The sequence below is a fragment of the Telmatherina bonti genome, assembly GCF_933228915.1.
Source record: "Telmatherina bonti genome assembly, chromosome: 1".
In the NCBI taxonomy this organism is placed as follows: domain Eukaryota; kingdom Metazoa; phylum Chordata; class Actinopteri; order Atheriniformes; family Telmatherinidae; genus Telmatherina; species Telmatherina bonti.
The window spans coordinates 21,881,442-21,905,357 of NC_136619.1; the positions used below are offsets into that span (position 1 = coordinate 21,881,442).

Sequence of the window (23,916 nt, forward strand, 5' to 3'; positions counted from 1 at the left end):
TGCTACAGGGGTGATGTATCCCTGACTTTGCTGCTACAAGATCTTTCCATTCTAAAACCTTTATTATCTACATGCATGTTTTTTGTCTGTTATGAATTCATCATACTTGACATCTTCCGATTTCTTTTGGCAAGTCATGTATTTTGCACAGTGAACCTTTCAGCCTTCAGAATTTTGATAAAATATTAATCCAATTTTTGTTTACACTAACTAATTTAATTTTATTATTTTGAACAGGAGCTCCCAGCACCCATCTTAGATGATGTTGCTATTCCCAAACCTGTAGAGCAGCACAGGCTACCTTGTGAACCCCAAGACAGTTTGGATGCCATGAAGATTGCCTGGCGCTATCAGAATCTACCTAAAGTACAGGTGATTAAATTTTGCTTATTGTTGTGTGCTTCTATTAGCCTCAATCATATCTGTTTGTACCATAACAAAGGTGACTCTGTGATGGTTTGCTTTCACAAAAAGATGTATCTCTTTTAATGATGTATTGAAAATTCACAGCACTGGTTCTCTTGTCTTGTTTGGCGATTGTTTTGACCACTAAATCCATCAGCCTCTAAACTTCTTTCTGGTGTGAATGAGACTTCAGTCTCTCTTTTCAGAGTTGGACCAGATTACTCACACTTAACTGGCAATAGGTAGTCTTTTCACTGGTCCCCAACCAATATACACACACGCCGGCACCCCTGCTTAGCCTGGGAAACAAGAGTACTTTGCAGGCTGTGCATTGACATGTCTGCTCGCTCAACCCTATGACCCAGACCTGCGCCTCTGTCTTCCCCTAAATCCCTGCCTTTCCCCCTGCTAGGGTTGGCGGCTCTACACTCTTTCTTCCGCTTTGAGAAGAGGTGACCCTCCCCTTCCATTTCTCTGCAGTCTACCCCTGTTGGTCTATAATCCATATCGCTATGTGGATCAACAGCACACAGTGTGTCCCTGGGGATCCTCTCCCTCTTTCTCTCTCCCTGGAAACTTCTTTATATCTGTGTACTTTCCTCACCTCTCCCCCCTTCCCCTGTAAAATCGTCTTTACAAACCACTAGTAAGCCCCACCAGAGGATTTGCATCCCAAATTCACCCCGAGAGTCAACGCTAACTTTCCCCTTACACACACCTCTCTTGCCATAGCCCACTGTGTCGCCCTCCCGATGAAGACATCAGATCAAAGGTGAGGCCGTCAGGGCAGGGATGGAACGCTAAGCGGGTTGCCTAGCTCACAAAGAGAAGATGAGCCCCTGACCCCCCTGCCCTGCTGACCCCCTCGTCCTGCCAGGAGAGGGACACACCGGGGGCCCTAATCCAGATTAGGAGTAGATTAAGGGCCCCTCTAACAATGGAATCCCTGGTTTCACAGAGAGAGAAGAACTAAAACTCTCTCTTTCAGCGGCAGGAAAACATCCGCCTTCCTCTGCTTCTCTGCCACATTTGCTTTCACAGTCAGAAGTGGACATTTATGTGAAGAAATGATTAAGACAGTGGTCCTAGTGGTTATTTGACTTCTCTGCTGCAGGAACGTTGAGGAATGACCCATAAACAATGCAATTGCATTACCATAGTATTGCAAAGCAAATCTATTTAACATATTGCAAAGGCAAATGTAAATATTAAGAACCGTTTAATTCTTAACTGATACGTTGAAGTCACATCCTTTGTTTAAAGGATTTCAAATCAAGTAGCAGCTTCAGTTACAGCTTCAGATGTTTTTCAGATAAATATCATTACTGCATATAATCTTTGTCATTCTTTAATTCTGTTTTATTGACCTCTTCAGAGTGCTTTGGCATCATCTTCCCGGTTTGGGCACTACTATGACGTCTCCAAGACGATGGACCCAGAAATTCGCCAGGCAGCCAAGTACCACCGCTTCTACCTTCCAGAATATCCAATCCTGTCAACAACTGCACACAGGTTAAACAACAAGACATCCTCTACAGAATACACAGAAACCAATGAGACATCATCTGCAGAACATGAACACACAAGCATGACATCGTGCACAAAACACAGTTATAAAAATAACGGAACACATGCAAGAAAACATTGCATTGTTCACAGAATATAAAGGGTTTAAACCTTCTGGGTCTGAGTTTTACTTATTTGCCCCAAAAAGAAATATAGAATTAATATATAATTAGATTACCTTTACAGCTATAAATATGTATTTCGCAGTTTTTCATATTTTTTTCTCCAAGAAAGATGTCACAAAACACCAAATAAATGTCACAATTTTTTTTACAAACAGTCCAAGTCCAAAAAAATATTAAATATGTATAATGTAGAAAAATACAATATAAAAATGCTGCATGTTACAAGCTAGAACAGTTTATTGTTGCATTTGCCTGATAATGACTGGAACTTTTTAATCATTATTGAAATATATGGCTTCACTCAGGTTTTTCATTAACTATTTAAGTAGTTTTTCAAGCGCAGTGGAATTTGTTTCTATTACCTCTGCTGTTAAACAGATATCATGTTATTGATTCTGAAATATTAGTGAAGATTATATTGTTTTAAAATCTGAAAATATTTATCATATCATTACTACTTAATTGCTGTTACAGCACATAGTGACATGTCACAACCTACCCTTTTAAAAGTTCAAATAAAAGTTATTCTTTCATTCAGTTTTTTCTTTTTTTTTTTTTTTTTTTTTTTAATGTTTTTTGTTTCAGTTGTAATTTTGTGTTTCAACAAAAACTCTCAAATGCTCGCAAACTCAGTGTAATCACATCTTAGGCAGATGAAACAAATCTGCCTTTTTCCTCTTCTCTTCCGAGATGCTTGCCATCAGTTAAGTCATTCAGCCTTTTAGAAAGGTTGCACATGTCTATTCAAATAAGGGTCCTGTTTGCTCAGCATCTGTTTGATTTCTCCTGCGTTGAGTGTACTTAGAGTTCAGAGGTCATGCAGGCTCTTTACTCAAAGAGTGCTGTTGAACACACACAGGCACACGAAAGCACACTTGCACATACTGGGTAAACACACCAATCTGGAGCACAGAGGATGTGGAGGAGGCTTTAGAAAGTCCTTCGGTCTTTTTAGCACCAAATGGGGACTGTTTAACAGAGCTCCCAAACAAACAAATTAAATGTTGCAAGTTTTCAGTATGCATCCTCACAAGTGCAACACGTAAAGTGGTCAGCTCTGGTTGCTGTTAGATATCAGTTTAGAATTTAATGATGTTAATGGGGAAAAAAATAATAAACCTACTCGAGGTGCACAACAGTAAGAGTGAGATAGTGTTGTCTTAGTGTGTGAATGAATTATAGATCTTAGACATATTGACAGCTGGAAACGACACCTGCATCACACCATTGTGCCTTGAGGCCCGCCCAAGCACTGACACAAATACATGCAAACACACAAACACTTAGAACATTACACACACACTCATACCTCACAAACTCCAGAGCAGGCTACTCCCCCTTGCACGTGTCCACAGCCCCATGTTGATACCCTAGCTGTTAAATTGCTCCGTTTCACTTGAAGGCATAATTGGCACAAATTGCTCTCTAGGTGATACAGATCCTGTTGTTTAAGACCAAGCATCCCCCTTTTTCCTCTTTTCTTCCCTTGCTCAAACAGGAACACTGAGATAAAGAAGCTTCCATGTGTATGATCCTAATTAGCTGACGCACTAGCCCTTGTCGTTAAGCACCTAGACCTCTTTGGTACCTGAATGACCAATGCTCAGTAGGGGTAACTAAAATACAATGCTACCCCACACAATGGCTGCCAACTAGAGGCAATCTCGTGCACAAATGCATGTCACACCATCCCAGCCCCCTACCTCATAGCTGGTGCATGGGCAGAGAGACCATGGAGGGTAGGTGTCCCTCTTCACCAATCCAGCTCTATCATTAGCCACAGCAGGGTCAGGAGGCACTATTGTTGTGCTGAATAACTGAAATGGAGTACATGGATATATTTGTCCAAGTGTAATCAACACAAGTGTGTATTTCCGTTCTTTATGCAGGACTGTTGGCGTGTGACCGGTGTATGTGTATCAGCTTTTGTAGCCTGCAGGTTGAATTGACAACTGACATAGCAGCCTACTGTGAATCATGACAGAGCAGTCATTACAATGGTGGGACGTTCGTAAGTGGAGGGTCCTGTGTAAAAAGATGCGTTTAACATTCCTATTGGACATCCTATAAGCTTATGGAGGACTAAGCAGTTAACCCTCCCTCGACTGTTGCTAAATGTTGGTCTGATGGCACTGTGTGCCCCTTGTCAGTGGTGCACATCTTCTCCTTGATTAAACATCAAAATGCTGTTCTCTGTTAATTTAAAATATCAGCCCATTAATCCCCAATCTCATCTTTGTTGTGTGTATGTTTGTGCATATGTGCATCTCATCTGTCTGTCTGTCTCGGCACAATCAGATCCTCAGGGAGCTGACAAAGAACCAGTCATGTTGTAATTTAATCAACCAAATACATTAATTGGATCTCTTGATATGGATCATCTGTCTGCTTCGGTGGTTCCAGAAAAGCACAGTCAGGAAGAACATGCTGCAGTCATGAAGGATTAGGCTGCTGCAGTGATAAGCTTGGCCCAGTTTTATAAAAATGATGGTTTCTGTTTAGTGTTTTTTACCTAGTTGTTTGGTTCACTGTGTCCAATCTGTTCTTTGCTCTCTCCAGTACCATGTTTGAGCCCTACTCTGCATTGCTGAAGTCTCTTCAAGAGGTCATACAAAGGGAGGGCTTTGATGTGGCTATCCCCATGGTAAGAGCTGAAAAACTACATGGGTTTCATTTCCTATAGATTGGATACAAAGGGGTTTGTGCTGAAAATATTTTGCTGCAGCAACCTTTCAGAAATGTTTAATATCTTCAGTTAATAAAGGCCCTGATGATTTAAATAACACATCCATCGTGCTTTATTGTTAATTAGTTGTTTTTGCTTTCATAGAAATACATTTGTGGCTGAACAGCAGTTATTTCTATCCATGTTATATTTGCTTATCCCTCAGTCCAGTCAGCCAGCTGCATTCAAGAGGGTGAATCTAGTTTATTACACTGTGTTTTAACATATCAGAAAACTTCTGTGATTGAAATGTGAAATTAAGTGACAACCTTTCTAAATTTTACAAAGTGGCAAACAACTTTATTGAGGCAAGGGTCTGGTTTATCTAGCTATCTGTCCATATGTCTGTCTGTCTGTCTCTGTCTAACGTCATGTGTAATGTGCATTAAACAACAAAGAAAATGTTATCTGTGTGTATGTGTATTTGAGTGTTTATTGCTGTGTTTGTTTCACTGTCACCTGTTCACCTGTGTGTCCCAGCTGTGTATGTCTTACCTTTGACATACATCATTTTAATGGTCACCAGTCATGAGAAGGATGCCATAAACATCTATGACCCTGTCTGTCTCACTAGACACACCTATTTCGGTTTTCCACGGGCACTAGAGTTCCTCCGTCAATACAGTATATACATTGCACTTTATTATGTAAATAACTTGCACAAACTAATATAACTATTATATAATATACTTTAGAAAAGCATAGATGTTGCTATGTTTGTGATTCCATACATGCATGCTTTTCATTGCACTTCCTTCACCTATGTACTGTGACCCCTCTACTTGTCACCTGGAGCCACCTTTCTGCCTGTCTCTCACACATGGGATTTACCTCATCTAACCCCCACTTTTCCTCCCCAAGCACTGTCACTCAAAGACCAGATTAACTGCTGACATCATTAAAGCAGTGTGACCACTTGACATGCTGTTGGCACAGTCTAGGAATGCAGGCCAGCACAGAGCGACATGGGCATTGGGACAAAAATGTCCAGTATGGATAATATGGTGTGTGCATTGATTGCTATTCTGCTAATGTGGCCTCCTAACTGTATGGTTATATATACATGCAGAAAAAAAAAACTTTTGTTCATCAATTAATAATAATAATTTAAAAAAAAAGAAGGAAAAAAACAGGATCAAAGATACATCTTATGACTATATGTATTGGTCTCTTTTGAGTTGAGTTTGGCAGGGGTGATAACAGGAGTCTCCACAGACTGCCTGATTAGGTTGTGGTTCCAGACATGTTGTAGTCTATATGGCTGGCCTCAAGCCTTTGGCTGGACGCTCCTGGCATGGTTCCCTGATTTTTCTATAGGCTAAACTATAGAAGTTAAGTTTGGCCTCCCATCCTGATGTTACCACAGCAACTGTCTCTTTTCCACAGTTCCCCCCCTCTGTGTTCAGACACAGAAATAGATTTCTAATTTTGTGGTTCTGCCAAACAAAGAAATTGTGACTATGCCATCTACATAAATAATGCTAATATTTCAACAGAGTAAAATGTGGAGATGGAGAATTGATGTTAAATTATGTAAAGAAAGATGGTCCAAGAGTTCATTGTGAGAGGCTGGAGGCAATGAGCCAGCTCTGAAAACTTCCTTCTAAACAATGGCGTTTATTTTTCTTAGATTCTTGTGATTCAGATCCAGATCCAGACAAAGCTTAGGTCATACTTTTGGGAGAGGAAGCAGAGGGGTGTGGGGTGAAAATTTTGAAAAGATTGTGTTAATGGATGGGGAGTTTTTTTGTTGTTGTTTTGTTTTGTTTTTAATAAGGAGTAAGAACCAAAAAAGAAAACTGAGCAGATTTCAGGCCAGGGTTTTGTTAATCATTCTTGGCTCTTACCTCAGTAATCATTCGCAATCGTAAAGAAACCCCAAATAAAAGACAACTGAACTAAAGGCTAAAAACCTCTCACAGTTTGGACAGGCTCCCCTATTCTCTGAGGGTCAGTGATATATGTCCTACCACTGTTTGGCCACTTTTTTTTTTTCAGTTCTCAAGAAAGTGGGTTTTACTCGATGCCTTGTGGTGGGGTAGGGTGGTTTCAAGGCAAGGCACTCCACCCTTACCCAGGCCCCCTTGGCTGCAGAGCATCACTGTTGTGCCAAGAATGTGCTGGGGTTTCTGGGTGGCAGCCATATTGGAAGCCTGTCTGACAGGTCCATTGTGCATGTGTCAGATGGCTTCTGTGATTGGGCAGTTGTGTCCAGTCACGTTTGGGCACAGTGTTCCGATCGTCTGTGCTGGTGAGCAGACTGTCCAGTCGCTCTCTTCCTGAGTTTGGCAACATGACTCCAAGACAGCAGCACCTTTCTGAAGCAGTAGTCAGATAATATTTCTAATATTCAGATCCAGACATCATTTTGGTGTAAATGTTGCATTACTGTGTGCTTGCTATCTGCTTCAGTGTAATGTTCCTCATTTACAATATTTTGCGAAACTAAAATACAATTCTGCTCCCCCCTCCTCTTTTTTTAAACTTCTTGTAGTCAAAGTCACGAAACATCCTGAGAATTGGGCTTCACTCTCTTGGCTCAGCTCTATGGGGTGATGACCTAAGTTGCCATGACAACCCAACATACAGCCACGCCCTGACTACTTTTCTCTATGGACTTCGTTCTTTGCTGAGGTCATCGTTGTCAGTTGCAGTAGTTACTCTACCATCTCATCTCATCCAGGTAAGACAGTGTTTGACACACGCAGACACCCTATCAGAGGCCACACAACTTCCTCCTCTTTTGTTAGGTCAAAATGGTTGTAGAAAGTAAGCCAGTAGTGGTATACCAAACCATCTGCCTTCAGTTTATCAAGGAAGTATACACTGAGCTTGATTCAACTGAAATTGAGGAATAATAGTAATTTGAAGTTAAGACAGTTTATAGTTTTGTGCATGGGTAGTTTTTTGGTTCATGGACTATTCATTGTGGTGAAAAAGCACAGTCTTTTGTTGTTGGGTACCTTCAGCCAAAACATCTCTCCCAAAACATCCCAGTCAAGTGCTCACTATTCAGGGGCCTCAAAACTTCCTTTGTTTATGGTTTCATTACTTGTAGTCACACACAAGTATAATGCATTTTATAGTGTTGCAAAGATCTCTCCTAGTAGTAGTGTCTCTAGTTGTGGTTGTGGGTAGTTGTGGGCTATGAGTCTGTGTGTATGCCTCTGTGTCCAGTCTGGCCTCTCAGTGTGAAGGTGGAGTCATCTGCTGAGGCATATGGCAGACCACATCCCTCCCCCAGACAGTCAGCCATAGAGACAAACTCACCACAGAAGCCATCTGAGACTTTCTACTGAACTAACCTGGCCACACTTTAACCACTCTTGGAGCATTCACTCACATGAACATTGACACTTTGTTTTTTGTGATGCCTTTTTTCAAAGATGTAGGTCAGTGCTTAACTTCTAGAACAGCTGTGTTGTCACAACACGTTCTGGCTCCAGGCCTATATGCTCAGTGCACAGCGGCTTTGGCCTAGTCAAAAAGGTAGAGTAGCTAACTAGCAGATGTCAGCTGTGGTGGGAGCGGTCCCCCTGTCCCACTCTGGCCAGCCTTCCAAATCCTTAATTTGTCCCCTCCCCCCTTTCCACCCTGTGGAGAGAAGTGAATGAGATGGGAAAGAAAAAAGGGGAACATTTTGGACTGAATCAGGTGTTTGGTGACTTAGCCAACATAGCGGTAATTAGCGGCTGTTTTATTATGATCTTATGATTAGCTTAGCATTGTGAATCTCACCTTATGTTATCATCACAAGTAAAAACACTGAAACTGATCAGCTGACATCACCAACATTTTATAGCTGATCCATTGAGACAGAATTAATATTATCTTAAATGTTTTACCAACCAATATGTTAGCAGAGCTTCACTTGGTCATAACAGTGCATAGACAACCATTTCAAGTGAAAAAGTGTGGCCGTTGGAAAACTGTCTAGATTAGTAACAGTTTGCTAGCTGGCGGAGACAGCAAGGTCCTAACCAACTAGCCCAGTGCCACTAGTTTACAATGCTTGATACATTATTGAGCAGCTTGGGAAGTTGAGCGAGTCACTGAAAGCCTCCTCACAGCAGTCCTGTGCCACAGTTCATCTAAAACATTAATTAGTTTTGTCCTTGCCTGGTTCTCCAGCATCATCCTATATCCTGCAACCACACCCAACCTACACACAAGCACAAAATAAAAGCAAACTGAAAGTTTTCAGCTGCTTTTTCTGCATTTTGTAATGTTTTAGCATATTAATCTACACCACCAACTTTGCAATGACAGATCAAAAGAAATTAGAAAAGTATCAATGATATGTCTGATTTCCTCTACAGACACTGATTTCACTTGGAGACAAATTATTCAATGTCTGTTTTATCAGATGACAGAACTCCGAGGCATCTGCACCCTTGGGCTCTTAAAATTTTCAGAAAATTTGAATACACAGTTCCACAGTGCTGAAGACGGATACCTGTCTTGTAAGCTTGTGACTGATTCTTCCAACCTCAGAGCTTGCCTTTAACTTTGATTTCCACCAGAACCAGGAAAACATACATACTAAACAGAAATGTGTTATCATTACCTTGTCTGGTGAATTCAGTTAGGCTGAGCTGAACCAAGTTTATATGTTGGATGCACATCTCCTCAGACTTAAAACCCTTACACATGAAACCAAAGCCAATGAAAGTCCTCTTTCCTGTGTTTTTGTTTATGTTAGTTGCATCTGTGCCAAAATGCCACTTGAAAAAAAACACTGCAAAAACAAATAATCTACAGTGGTGCAAAAGTGTATTGGCAACCTCCTGTTAAAAAAGGCTAAATTTTCATTAGTCAAATACCTACAAACTTGAAAATGGATAGACAAAGAAAATGAAAATTTTCTGAATTATAATTGTGTAATAAGAGACACTGCAATTGAGCTGTGGTTGAAAAGAATAATTAAATAAAAACACAAAACTCCAAACTGCCACTGACAATTTTGAGCTAATGAGTGGTGGTCCAGAATGGCTGTTAACAGGTGCAGAAGACTGACTGAGACTTACAGAAAACACCTGATTATAGTAGTTGCCTAAAGGGGGTGGATACACAAAAAATTTGTTTTTGAGTCCCACCATGTATTTTTTTCTTTTTTTTAAATATTTCTGTTAAACCAAAATTCAACTGCAAAGTTAGGATTTTCATGTAATTTTCAGAGTTTATTTATTTATTTAGTTATTTGTCATTTTCAGCTAATATCAGTGACAGCTGTATTTTTTTCCTTACTTAATTGTAACTAAACGAGAGAGCAAAGTTTTGCATTGTAGAAGGGAACAAAAATCTATTAACTGAATGCTACATTGATAGAAAGAGCTTATTCGCAAACCTGAGCAGTCACTTAAGTGGGGTTTCTCCTGGTCCATCCTGATGCTAATGTAAATGTGTTGTTTAGAATGAGATATTAAGCAACACTCGTCTGGTTTTGAAAGCTGATTGTCAGCTGGGTGCAATGCAGTATTAGCATCTTATTTGTGAAGTTAACATTTAGAGTTTTTGTCTGTCTGTCTGTCTGTCTGTCTGTTTGTTTAAACTGTTTTTTCTGTATCGCTCAGTTTGATTCAGGGTTAGAGGGGGTTGGAGCATATCCCAGCAATTAACAGACGAGAGGCAGGGTGGACCCTGGACAGGTCTCCAGTCCATCACAGGGCCAACACAGAAACAAACAACGCTCACACTCATTCCCAGGGAGAATTTAGAGTGACCAATTAACCTAACATGCGTGTCTTTGGATGGTGGGCGGGCCCTCGCATACACAGGGAGAACATACAAACTCTGCACAGTCACTGTTCAAACCTCTATCCAGGTCTATACACACACTTAAGAGCTATATATACATATATATCTGTATCTGTATCTCTCTCTCTCTCTCTCTCTCTCTCTCTCTCTCTCTCTCTCTCTCTCTCTCTCTCTCTCTCTCTATATATATATATATATATATATATATATATATATATATATATATATATATATATATATATATATAAAAGAAGTTATGAAATGAGCCTTCCTCTGACCAGTGACCACTTTCTTAAACTTGAGGAGATGTAGAGCATGTGAATGTCATACTGACCTTAATTTTCCATCCTACAAGTTCACTTCACTGCTCATAGTTGACTTTGGTTTCCTCTGATTTAAAACTTGTGATTGTTTACAAATAAGCCTCATCTTAGTCTGTTCAGAATGCACACAAGTCATTCTGTCCATTGCAAAATAACAGCTAGTGTATTAGTGGTTATATACAACATACAGATACTACTGGTAACACTGTGCTATCAATGTTTTGAGTTGTTTGTTGTTATCTAAACTCTTCCCGGCTTTAATTACTGCAGAACTGACCTAAGATACTCTCTGAGTTGTGGCATCATTGACTGGCAGGATATGCATACTTTAAAAGTAGGACAAAAATGAAAAGGAAGAAGAAAGTGGGGGGAAGACATGAAGGCATGAAAACTGCATTAGACGATGGCAGCCAACACAGAGAGAAGGATGTGAATGATTCAGGAGGCAGAGGGATTAATAATGTAGGACTCCCCCCTCTCCCTCTGTCCCAATGTCCCTCTCTCTTCCCTTCCTCTTCGTTCCCTCACCCTTTTACCTCCACTCTTTGTATATTACTCCCCCATTCTTTATTATCCAGTCTTCACTCATTTGTCCTCTTTTTTTTCTAGTAATTTATCTAGCCAGTAGGGGGAGCTGTCCTCATCAAACCTGTTTTGCTTCCCATTCTTCTTTATCTTGTCATGCTGTTCGCAGGTTTGAGATTGTGAACCAGCCGTTAGCCTTTTGTCAGAGATGCTTTTAAATAAAGTTGAATTATGTAAGTTCGACACGTAATGAGTTTTCCCATCCCAGATTTATTGTTGTTTAACTGGTGTATGTCTGTTTGTCTCTTCTGACATCACCTCTGTGACTCCTATCAGTATTTTCCACTCTATAACTCATTGCACTTGCACAAGCCATGGTAAGAGGTGACCTGGCCACAGGAATTGATGACCTAATTTAATTGCAACACTAATGGCTCGTCAGGAGGCTTTTAATTACCTGCTTATGTTGTCTCTCTTGCTCTGTGCCTCCCTCAATCTTGATGCCTCTCCATCCTTCAGGACAGAGCTCTAATGGGCAGCATAACCCGGCTATGTGACAATGCCATAGCACTAGAATCTTTCAAAGGCTCAGAAAGAGAGACCAACCCTCTCTACAAAGACTACCATGGTAAGAACACACACACACACACACACACACACACACACACTCGCTTATCTTTCTGTCTCTTTTCCATCAAATACACAGACACACACACATAGGCAGTGCATTAAAGCTGGGGCTGGGCTGTGGATGGAGGCAGGGCAGCCCCCTTGCAGGCCATGCTGTCAGTGTGCGTTAGTGTGCTGCTGCTCAATCAGACGTGCTCCTCAGTAGACAGGCCGGGGGGGATTCAGCTGCCACGCTGTACCCCCTCTCCCTCGCACCCTCTCTCCCTCCATCCCTGCCTCCCCCCCCTCCAGCAGAGCCTCTCTCCCTCTCGCCTTGCCCACTCTCCATCCCCAGTCCCATACCCCTGAGGCTCTGGAGCAGAGCAGGCCAACACTGGGGAATCGATATTCTCACCATCACTCTCTCTTCCTTTCTGCCTCTATCTCTCTATCCCTCGCTCAATGTCTCCACGGCCAGCATGCTCTGCTAATAAATGGAGGGCAAAGCTTTCAGTAGGGAGAGAGGGCACTGGTAAGGGACGAAAGAAACCAAGATAGTGGAGAGGAAGGCAATGTAGTTTGTTTCTGCTCTCCCTGTCCTTTCCATCACTTTTTTCTGTACAGTTTTATCATTCCTTCTTTCTCCTGCTCACTATCCTCTTTTCTATCACTCCCCACACATAAAGGTCAAAATAAGCAAGTGGGGTATTTTTAGCAGTGCCTCTCGAACTCTCCCACTCAGTTTGCAGTTTTTTTTCTCTTTTCCTCTCTTTCCCCATCCCTTCCCTCCTCGGGTAAGACCCTGGTTGTGACACATGAACGGGTGTGATTGAAAACCGTCAGTTTAGGATTTTTTTTTCAAGCTTCTATGTAGATAACATCTTCACACAGTGATCACATTCCTTTGCACCGTAAAGGCAGGTGACTTTAAGTACAGTCAGCAAGAGTATGTTGTGCCATATTATTTTCTGAAATCACTTTATGCTGCAAAAAGTTTCTTTGGGATTTGCTGTAAGTAGTGTTTTATTCTCCTGTATAATATGATATAAATTTGCCCTGTTTAACCAGCTAGAGAAGCCCTGGTAGGATTATGAAATACGTTTCTGTGTATGATTGTTTTGATGTGTGCTCATGAGTGCAAGCGCATCTGGTACAAGTGAGAGTGCGTGCAGTTGCGCGTGCATGGGTGGTTGCGGCAGCAGTTCAGGGCTGCTCAAAGCATGCTGGGAAGCCTGTCACTGCAAATCAGGCAAGGGGAAATCACCCAAGTGCACAGAGGAGAGAACCCACCATCCCCCACTTTCTCTGTCTGTCTTCCTTTCTCCATTACTCCCTTCCTCTCTCCTTATCTTTCTCATGTGTATTTATACTTCTGCACTTTTACAGTCTACAGTCCAGTTTGAAGAAAATGTAACTGTGTAAAAATCAAAATTGGGAAAGACAAAAAGATCACCAGACCTTTTCCCAGCCTTTTCAGAACTTGTTAGTTCATATGTTTGTCCCAAATTGTCTTTACCACACTGAAGCTCATTGTGGGGGCGAAAAAAGATTAGGACTGTTGATACAGAACTTTTTACAGACATTTGTGAATGACTCATATTTAAAATACATTTTCTTATTCTTCTGAAATATTGCTTGTTGATATTACCTATTGCTGATGTAGCTGTCTGATGATGTTTATACTGCACAAGCTTGTCCTCATTTTATTACTGTTTACTGCAATTATTAGTTTGTAATTCATGATATATCTTGTGTATACAATTTTAATATAATAATGTAAAATGGCTTCTTTTTTAATGCAAATAGCAAAGCCTAATTCTGTCTGCAGTGGTTTGTTACTGACATGTAGGGTAATAATATATACAACAACACTACAAACAGATCAAATTTTCTTGATTTTTTTTAATTTTTTTATGCACCATTAAACTTTCTCACATTTAATCTGCTTCCACTGTCCTTCACAGGTCTCCTACATGTTCATCAGGTTGCTCACCTGAACTGTTTGGCAAGCCAACTTCCTGACCACAAGGACCTGGCCTTTAAGCTCAAGAGAAAACAGTTCAGTATTGAGGTATGTCCTGAAAAACATTTGGTTATAAATTGAGCAGTTTACAACCAAACGGGTTTGCGTGCGTTTTTTTCAGATTAGATGTAATTTTCTCATCTAATCATTAATTTAAATTCAAACTTAATTAAATCCAAAGTAATTATTCATTAAGCTTATATTAACATCCATCATCCTCTTAAATTAAATGGCAGTGACAATAAAAAAGTCTCACCTGTAAGCAAAGCACTGCCAAGTTGTGTTTTTTTTCTATTATTGGGTGGCAAAATGAAAGGTGAAACTATTGATTATACGCTGTTGCTGCCACAGTTGCTGCAGTGTAAAGAGGCAACAGTGTGAGAAAAATATGTCCATATTCATAAATATCCCATGAAGAAATATTGACTTCTGTTAAAGTAAGACATACAATTCAGACTTTTATTTAGTGCTTAATAATAAGCAAGCAGCTATTATATTCTTGGATGTTGCATGCTTCAATTTAACAAGCTGAGGGTTTTTTAACCCTTGTTGTAACAAAGAAAAGACAACTGAAATTGGAAACAGGGCTGCACAAGCCAAAACGTTAAACCACAAGAGCTCTTGAAGGAACAGTTACATAGAGATGGTATGCTTTATCTGGCACTCCGCCATTCAGTCAAACCATTGTTGGCAGCAGTGATGACATGTTGAGAAAGTGAAACAGAAGATCAAGTTTACCTTGCACCATGAACTATAAGCTGATGTGAATGGCAGTACTTTAATTGAAGATAATTTTATGTAGCTCCTGAGAAACTCCTTTCTCATATTTAAAGACTGCAGGAAAATAATTTTGTATTATAGGTAATATGAATTCAATCCAAGTATAGTTAATGCAGTGGTTCCCAAACTGGGGTGACGGGCAGCAAAGCTAAATAAGATTTGGAGTTTTGGCACTGAACAAATTTGTAAAAGTACCAATGGGAAACGGTGTGAATCAAGAAGAGAGACATCAAGTACTCTAAAAAGAGAAGAAAATATGACGGAGCATATCTGTCCCTGGGTTTGACCAGGTAATGTTCAAATAATAGTACTAATCAGTGGTGGGTAATTAAGAGACCACATTGTGTTGTATGTATCACAATATTATCATCTGATATTATGAAATATGAAGTCAAACCTGTTACAGCACCACTTGGGGACTTTTCATCCTGAACACAAAGAAAAGCCTGTCGGTTAATTTAGAAATAAACCAACCAACTATCATTTATAGCAGAGTTGTTTAACTAAAGCAGCATTCATCACATTGAAAACTTTGCTCACGGGAAGTAGTTTAGAGAGATTCCTGGTTTAAAATGTTTCACAAAAAAGCTGAAGAATGAATAATAATAATACCGACACTCACATGGTTTTAACTAGTAAATACACTGCAGCCATTAAACTAATGACACATTTCTTAATATGTTTCTTTGGTTCATGTGATGGGAGCTTGATATTATTGTCACTGATGGAAAGATGGCCCTGCAGAAAAGGTTTGGGCACCACTGGGTTAATGTATAGAGTTGGGTATGCACTGTATATTACAAATTTCTTTGGCCTTCTTCTCCATTCAGATTTATGATTTCTCATTGTTTTATTTTTTTTGTTCATCAAACAAATGAATCTGTCACTGAAATACCACTTTAGAGACAAATTAAGAGGCCCTCCTCTTAGCTCAGGCTCATCATTACATTATCATTACCTTATCACACCCTCTGGTTCTTGGCTCTTAGTAAGTGGTCTAAGGCAGAATTTGAAGGGGAGGAGAAGAATGCCAACTTTACCCCGAAACTTCCCTGTAACCTACAGTCAACTTTTTTTTGCCAATTTTTAGAATCCTTCCATTATCCTGTCTACACTTGCCCACTCCTCTTTTTTTTTTTTTTTTTTTATCTTACCCCCGAATAGACCACTCTAGTACAGATTTATAAGGTTTTTAAAAGTCAGCATGGTTATATATATGAGTATAGGAAAACACTGAAAGGGAGCTGGGGCCAAGGGAATACAAGCAAGTCTCAGAGCTTTGATAGCATGTCATATACCCCAGCAGCACATTGTCAAGCCCAAGCTTTGTCTGTTTCTATTTTTGTTTTCTATTTCTTTTTGTTTAGTGGAAGCAGTTACTTAAAAAAGTAATTAGATGATATTGGCATACAACTTTTTGCAATTCTGAAAAAGCTACAAATATTAATGCCAGACAGTACTTAATATAAAAAACATCAATCCCAATCTTTGGCTATGACAGACGCTTGTGTCAGGGAATTTCCCAGAGAACATTGTGTTATATTATCAGTCATGCATCACATTAGCCAAAACGCAGATTAGTCATTATAATACCCTGTTATGTTCCTGTGCATGCTCTCTGGCACCTCATTTAGCTGTCATTAATTTGGATATAATTTGAGATAGAAATGTCATAAAGGTATGACTACATGCTAGCTCCGAGTCCAGTGTTGCAGAGGCATATTAGTCTAAAGGATAACGAGGCAGACTACTGTTGTTTTCTAGCTACATGGATCCTCCTAAACTGCTCTTGACCTGTTGGTCAATTGCTCTTGTCTGGATCTGATTAGTATATGAGATGCCGATTGGATTAAAACACCAGTGTTTGACATGTGACAGCCTACACCATTCCCACCCATCATCTCATTTACTTAAGCTACAAGGCTCTTTTGCTTGAAGCCACAAAGAACCGCATTCTGTCCTTCGCTCTGTCTACTTCCATACATCTTTTCAAAAAACAGCAAATCCAATAAACTTTCCATGTATCATCTATCTGCATGGATTTATATGTAGTAATGTTAAATAATAGGTGATTGACAGTACAAGCTCCTCACAGGCTGGGTCATGCAGTCAGATGTCATCCTAGTTACATGTAGATTTGTTCTGGTAACTAATTTCTTAACTGCTGTTTGACTCATCCTTCTATCACCCAGCATGTCAGGAACGCAGAAAGGCTGTCTTTTGTCAGGCCACGGAGCACAGGTTTCATCAAAAAAGTAATCTTGTATTTGAACATATATATTATTTGTTTTTGATAGCTGGTTGGGTTTGGTAGAATTATTCCCCCATCCCACATTCAGCTCGATCAGTGCTCTGCTGGTTCTGTGCTGAGCTTGCCACAGTAACACTTGACTTTTGAGAGTTCAAGCTGCGGTTGAGGAGCAGTCATTAGCTTTGACGCCTGAGGCCAGAATTAACCCATGGCCCTGTCTAAGCAGGTAGGGGAGTGTGAGGTGTTAGGACAAGATTAACACATACTCATCGACATACAACCATTGCTTGAGATATTGACATTAGTGCAGCAGCACATGCAAACGCATATTGAGAAATGCGGACACATCCTATGCTATTATGAAGTTTCTCAAGCACACAATATGTGTGAGAAATTTACCTGTCAGTCACACTGATAGGACATAGGCTTCCGTCACTAGTTTCACAATGCAAAATGCTTCTGCTCTGAAGAATGCAGATGTAACGCAATTACATTGTCTTTACCTTTGCTTGACCCTTTAAACCGACAGCCAATGTGCCTGTGGGGTGCTGGGGTGCCAGAGGCAGGTTAGCAGGTCAAATACAGTGTAAAATGGGGATTTATGTCAAATTAGTCTTCTGTTTGAGAACCTGTTTGGAGGTGTTTGTAACACTTACAAGACATGTCACTGTGATTGCGTAGTCTATACACGTAGGTTCAATTCTGTGTTACCAATTTTTGGGAAAATAATAAAATTCATAAAGATTAAGAATCTGTATGAAAATGGTGGAAGAAAGAAGGAAGAGAGAAATGACAGCAAAATTCAAGCCTAAGCTGTCTAAATTACCTTATTTCTCAGTTTTACATCCTCATTCATGTGAATAGGAATCTTTTGTTGATGCAGTGGGGATGGTTTTGTAACGAATGCAAGGTCATCCTCCAGTAAGTCTGAATGCAGTAAATATTTTACCAAAGTGCAGCCTCGTGTCCTCTTTTAGGATAGTCCACTGTACTTTAGACTGCAAGATAAGAGGAGCATCAAGAAGTTTGAACAAATTTGAAAACTATTTGACAAACTTTTTTTTGAGAATGATAGGCTTTAAAATTAATGTGATTAGTGAACCAACGTGGACTCTAAAAAAACACAGCTTTTGGGCAGTGTTAATACATGCTTTTTGGTTGAAGTGTCCATATATAATTATTATATAAAAGAAAAACTAAACATATATCTAATGTGAGCAAAAGTCTGATAGTTAGTTAATACTTAAACAGATATTGATGCTTCTATGTGTGTGCAACCAGCTCTTCAACCCTTTGATCATCTTCAGAACCCCAATGGACATCCATCATACCTAGCAAAAACTTCAGCCAGCTGAGTCACTTTTTAGGTGAGTAGAAGGGAAGCAAAGAAGGGGCAGAAAAGAGGATAAACATAATGAAGGGTTTGAGTAGAAGAGGACTTAAGGGAAAGAGGAAGCTAAACTGAAAGAGTCCGAGGGAGGTGTATAGAGTAGGTTAATGTTTCTTGGCATGTCCTCAAAACGTCTTTAAGACAACGCCTGTGTCTGCCCCCTGTTGAAGCCTGTGGGTGCCAAGGGAAGGGTGTTAATGGACCTATGTGAGGAACAGAGCGAAGGCTTGGAGAGGAGGGGGAAGGCATAAGCGGAGAGGAGCAGTTAAGTGATTCTCAGGTCAGGTCTAATTAAAATGAGGGCTTTTCCTCAGAGGCACCAAACCGTCTTATTGAGGGAAATGAAAAAAAAGGGGGGGGGGGGGGAGTTGTAGAATGCAGAAAGAGTTAGACAGAAACAGACTCCTAAGGGCTTGTTTTTTTGTTTTTTGGTTTTTTTTTTTTTTTTTGCATTTGTTTATATGTTTGTTTCCTTTGCATGCCTGTTCATATATGTGCTTCATAGTGGTACCAATAATGCTTGATACCAAAGACCAGGAAATAGCCAATGCAGAAAATAAATCCTATGAAAAAAATTATTTGTCTCAGCTATGTTCTATTTACTTTTAGCTAATCACAGTGAGTGTTCACAGAGTGATTGAAAAAGAAATTTAAGTAATGGGCTTACCAGATGTCCTGAACTTAGTAGTAGTTTACAAAATATTATTTTGAATCATTATATATTTAATTCAGATCCTTATTCCTGGGAATCAGGATCAGATGGGAATAGACCTTTTTTGAATAATATTCCAATTTAATAATTCATATAACCTCCCTTGGTTCACATCAGCCTTCGTCACACTTGGGAATGAGGTGTGCTTATGGTTTGTGCGTGTATGAAAAAGAGAGTGAGAGCTCAGTGTTGGCCAGTCGGTGGCACGCGATCGTAGTCTTCAGCTGAACAATATTCACAACATACATCAGATTTGCATCTATTATTTAACATGGATTTTATCTACTCTGCAAACGTGCATGTGTGTTTCTTAAGACCCAGTCTGTAAGTTTTCTGTGTTTTGTCTCGATGTGTGAAGGAAGCTAGCAATGTGGAGTTGCACCTGCAATTTCTGAAGTGATTCAGGTTTGTCACACAAATGCATGGACTTTTTCTACATTAAGTTTTGGTAACTCTACTAAGTAGGCATAAACCAGATCCAGTCTGCTAATGAACCAACAGATCTTTTGAAGTGGATGGAGTAAGTGTCATCTTTTGCAGTGGTATTGAGTGATATCATTTAAAGTCAATGCAGTTTGACTAAATAAAAATGTGTCCGTGATAGCAAATTCAGGTTTTCAAATAACAATGGGCACTGGCTAAAGAGTTTTTTATTTTCATTGTCCTGCGCCTGGGGAGAAGAAGCAGCAGCAGTTTTATGTTTGCAAAAGCAGTGTCAAAGCTCAGTAAGAAAATATTTGAGACAGCTAAATGTGCTGCCCTCCATACTAATATCAACAAAATGCCGAAACATTTCTTTCAAATAGACAGGATTAAAGCAAAACAAAAGCGGGCATATGTGCTCCTCCTGCCAGACAGAGTAAGACTGTGGTCTGCCTGAACTCACCCTGGAAGTGAAGTTGTTGTATCAGTGAGCAGTGAACCCTTAACATAGTCCATGCACCATTCAGCCCCCATCAGACTAGACTGGCTGCACTGGACTCAGACCTGATTAAAGTAGGACTAGTTGTCTTCAGCTCCCATTAGAGAAAAGGAAGGAGGTTATTATGTGCATGCCACCACACATCCATGGGGTTTGTGGCACTAAGGAGTGTATGTATGTGTGTTCAAATAAAGCTTTTATTACCATAATGGTAGTGACTGGGGAACCATTGGCCCCCTGGTACTTGTAAACTAGGTCTCCACAGTATCTGTGGCTTTTTGATTTTATTGTTGTTTACATGGGTATTGAAAACTGCCTAGTTTTGCTGAAGGTTTGTCCTCTTTTTATGTGTTTTAAAAACTATAAGTCAAAATTGTGATCTGTCTATATACTATCTAGAACAGTTTGCTTGACTTTCTAATCAGTTAAAATTGGTTTGGTAGCTGAAGGTAGAAAGGGAGAAGCCGTATGAGACCAAAACCCACAGGGATGCCAGAGAGAAAGGGTGGAACTCTCTCATGAAAGTATGACACAGACCTAATGCACAGACTGAGCAGGCTCAAAAACATCAGTGGCCACCATAAGTGATGCTTCAGGAGATGGAGGGTTTGTTTCATTCTAGGTGGCATGCAAGACAGGAGGAGTGTACTCGATAGAGGACCTTTGGGTGGGCAGCCAATGGCACGTAGGGGTGTCCTCTGGGTCTTGTCTTGAATCTGGTAGGTTTGTGCTTCTCTCACCACAGACTTGATGTCCAAGGTCATGCTGGCAAACACACAGAAGGGAAGCAAGATGGGTATTGGCTTGAGAGGCTCGTTGTCAAAGGAGAACTGTCTGCAATGTACATTAGGTTTGGTTTTATTAGAACTGGACCTAAAAAAAGACTTATATGTAAACAAAAGATAAAACAGATACCAGTAAAAGTTCAGTCTTTTTTTCACCCTGTAAGTAGACAGGGTTCTTTTGATCATTCCATATGGCAAACAACTGGGTAGCACCCTCAAGCCAATGCTGACATTCCTTAATTGCCAGCAGTTTCTTGTCCCCAATGCTGGAGTTCTTTTCAGCACGGATGAGCTGGCGGGAGAAAAAAGTGCAGGGAGGCGTCTTGTAATCAGGTCTGAGACCTGGGACAAGACAGCCCCAGCACTAGAGTAAGACGTATCTACCTCAAAATCAAAAGGTTTGGCAGAATGAGGCTGGATCAAAATAAACATGAACCTGAGTTTCAAAGTGTCTAAAACTTGCTGTGTTGAATTCTACCAGAAGAATGGAACCATTGTGGTGGTGAGTTGTGTGAGAGAAAATGCGATGTGACTGAATTATTTTACTGTAAAAGTTAGCAAACCAAAGTAACTTTTGTAGTTGGCACATGCAGTGGACATTGGCCAGTAGGGTCTAGACTATTTTCTAGGTCTGTCTGAAGTTTATTAGAGCCAAGAATTAAAAAGAAAAATGAACTGAAGGGGAATTCTTTTCAGCTTTAACAACTGGTCCTTCAGGAAGCAGAAACAGATGGACATGGTGTGTGTTTAAACCGAGACTTTGAAAAGATGAGAAAGTCATCGAGATAGGTTTTGACAAAATGAAACAGACAATATATAAGAATGTTCGAAATCCTGGCTTGAAACACAGCAAGAGTTTTGGTAAAGTTGAATGGCATATTGAGGTACTCAAAATAGCTGGGATGCAGGTTATAACCAGTCTTCTATTCATCCCCCTCTCTGATCCTGATTTGGTCATAAGCATTCCTGAGATCAAGCTTGGTCAACACTATTGCACCTTGTAGTGGCCCAAGTGTACTTTTTTCCCCACAAAAAAGAACCCCGTGGTAATGGGGGATGTGGACAGATGGCTGTGACCTTTTAATAGTGCCTTTTTAATGTACTGTTATATTGTTCCCTCTTTGGGCATGTAGGATTGTGTAACCAGCTTTTAGGCAGTGAGGCCCCTATGAGGTTGATGCAACAGCCATGGAGATGATGAGGAGATAAGACTAGAGCTTTTCTTTTACTAAGAACATTCTCGAGGTCATGATAACAAGTACGGACAATAGACAGATTAGGTGGATAGTCAGGTTTAGATGCAGAGAGAGAATTGGGAGGAACAGTGGAATATAGTGAGTTTGACAGAAAAGGTTCTATGTAGGAATTTCATTGTTTGTTCAGTCAGTCTGTGGATAATACAACTTTAACCCGGGGTAGCCAAGGAGGACTGGAGTTTTGGGTGACTTGATTACTTTAAATGAGATTTGCTCATGTTGATTACTGGCCATTACCAAAGTTATGGGTGCAGTAGCATGTGTGATGTTGGCAATTAACAGACTGTCTAAAGCATTAGCCACTGCAGGGGATTCGAGCGGGCGTAGAGGTGGCAGCAGCTGTTGGGCAAGTGTAACGTCAATTAAATTGTCATCTGCACTGGAATCAACCAAGACAAAGAGGGGAAGAGAAATCTGTAGGGTATTAAGTGTTCCTGAAAGCATTGTTTTGGGGTGTGAATAATTGCAGGGGGTCCAGGTCACCAATGACCCCAGTTTCACTGGCAAGTTAAATTTTTTCAGGCAAACAGGATATATGGTGATCAGGTGACCAGACTTTCCACAACAAAGACACTTAGCCAACCTGATCTATCGCTGACACTCATCCCACATGAGCTGTGCTTTTCCAAACTGCATGGAGTCATCAGGTAGCTGAAGTGAATCAGGAGGATCCGAAGCCAGAAGTTGATGATGAACAGAGGAGGGTACCGTTGCTGAGGGAATCTTAGGTTGAGAGTAACTGGTATATATCCACATAGCTGTTAAAACCAAAGTTCAAGTCATCTGGTTGATTTCTACAGGAAAGTTTGTCCTTCAGAGAATCATTTAGGCCTCTTGAGAAAGGCTCAGGAGGGTTGAGGGCACCAGACGACAGAACTGGATTGGCAACAGAGGCTGTGAAAAGGACTAGTTAATAGGCAAAGACACCTGGACTGTCAGGCATGATACCTGAGAAATTAATTAATCATGGGACTGAGCAAAGCCTTGCAGCAATTCATGCTTTCCCAGTTGATGTCCTTGTAAATGAATGGCCATCAGGATGGTTGTTGTAAGGGCTGAGGATTCACGAGGAAGATTACATGAGTCTGTGGGTAGACAGTCCATTCTGTAATATTTTAAGGAAGGACTCAAGTTGAGAAGCTTTCAAAGGATCAGACTACTGTTTATTCAGAGAAGTTGTTGATTCCTATGGTGAGCTACTGATAACAAAAACATCAGATATGATGCCCTTATAACTGGTGGTTAAAAATTGGTTGCAGTGATGAAGGTGATGTGGGAATCAAAGAGAAAAGTGAAGTGAACATTTCGCAGCACTATGCTGTACATGAACACAGAACCCAGACGTGATCATGGAAATGCATGTATAACAAGAGGGCAGAACCTGGTTTCTTTAGAAGAGAGGAGCTCCAAAGCAGAGATGACAAGAGAGTTAACTTTACCAATTGCCTGAGGTTCGGTTGGTTATACATATTTTTCATTTATTAAAAAGCATCAATAATAGTTATATGGGGTTAAATGAATCTCATGGTTTTCAGTCATAGTTTAGGTTTATTTCTGACTTGTCTACTAACTCTATTTCTTACTGAACAAGATTCTAAGTCAGTTATTCTCTCTAATGCTGGAAACAGGCTGGCATCTTACTCAAAATGACACATACGCCTTGCCATAACTTGGTCTAGTGTCCGTCATACATGTTCACACACTGACAGACTTTGCATCTATTGTAGCTACTTTCTGTTGTTGGTATAGAGGCACCTACTTG

General features: G+C 40.3%; 1 protein-coding gene across 2 annotated transcripts in view; it reads left to right on the plus strand.

Annotated features, from left to right (window-relative positions):
• elp4 (elongator acetyltransferase complex subunit 4) overlaps positions 1–23,916 on the plus strand; it is a gene marked incomplete at its 5' end in the record, with an annotated part of 71,125 nt that overhangs the window by 10,320 nt on the left and 36,889 nt on the right. Inside the window, 7 exons of one of the 2 annotated variants that reach the window (XM_079239773.1) lie at positions 238–372; positions 1,781–1,917; positions 4,656–4,740; positions 7,316–7,504; positions 11,946–12,054; positions 14,000–14,106; positions 18,371–18,482. In XM_079239773.1, the coding sequence (XP_079095899.1) occupies positions 238–372; positions 1,781–1,917; positions 4,656–4,740; positions 7,316–7,504; positions 11,946–12,054; positions 14,000–14,106; positions 18,371–18,424 (816 nt within the window). In that variant the 3' untranslated portion in view covers positions 18,425–18,482. Of the gene's footprint in view, positions 1–237; positions 373–1,780; positions 1,918–4,655; positions 4,741–7,315; positions 7,505–11,945; positions 12,055–13,999; positions 14,107–18,370; positions 18,483–23,916 lie in introns of those variants that run through there. The other variant, XM_079239772.1, reaches the window with a different exon arrangement.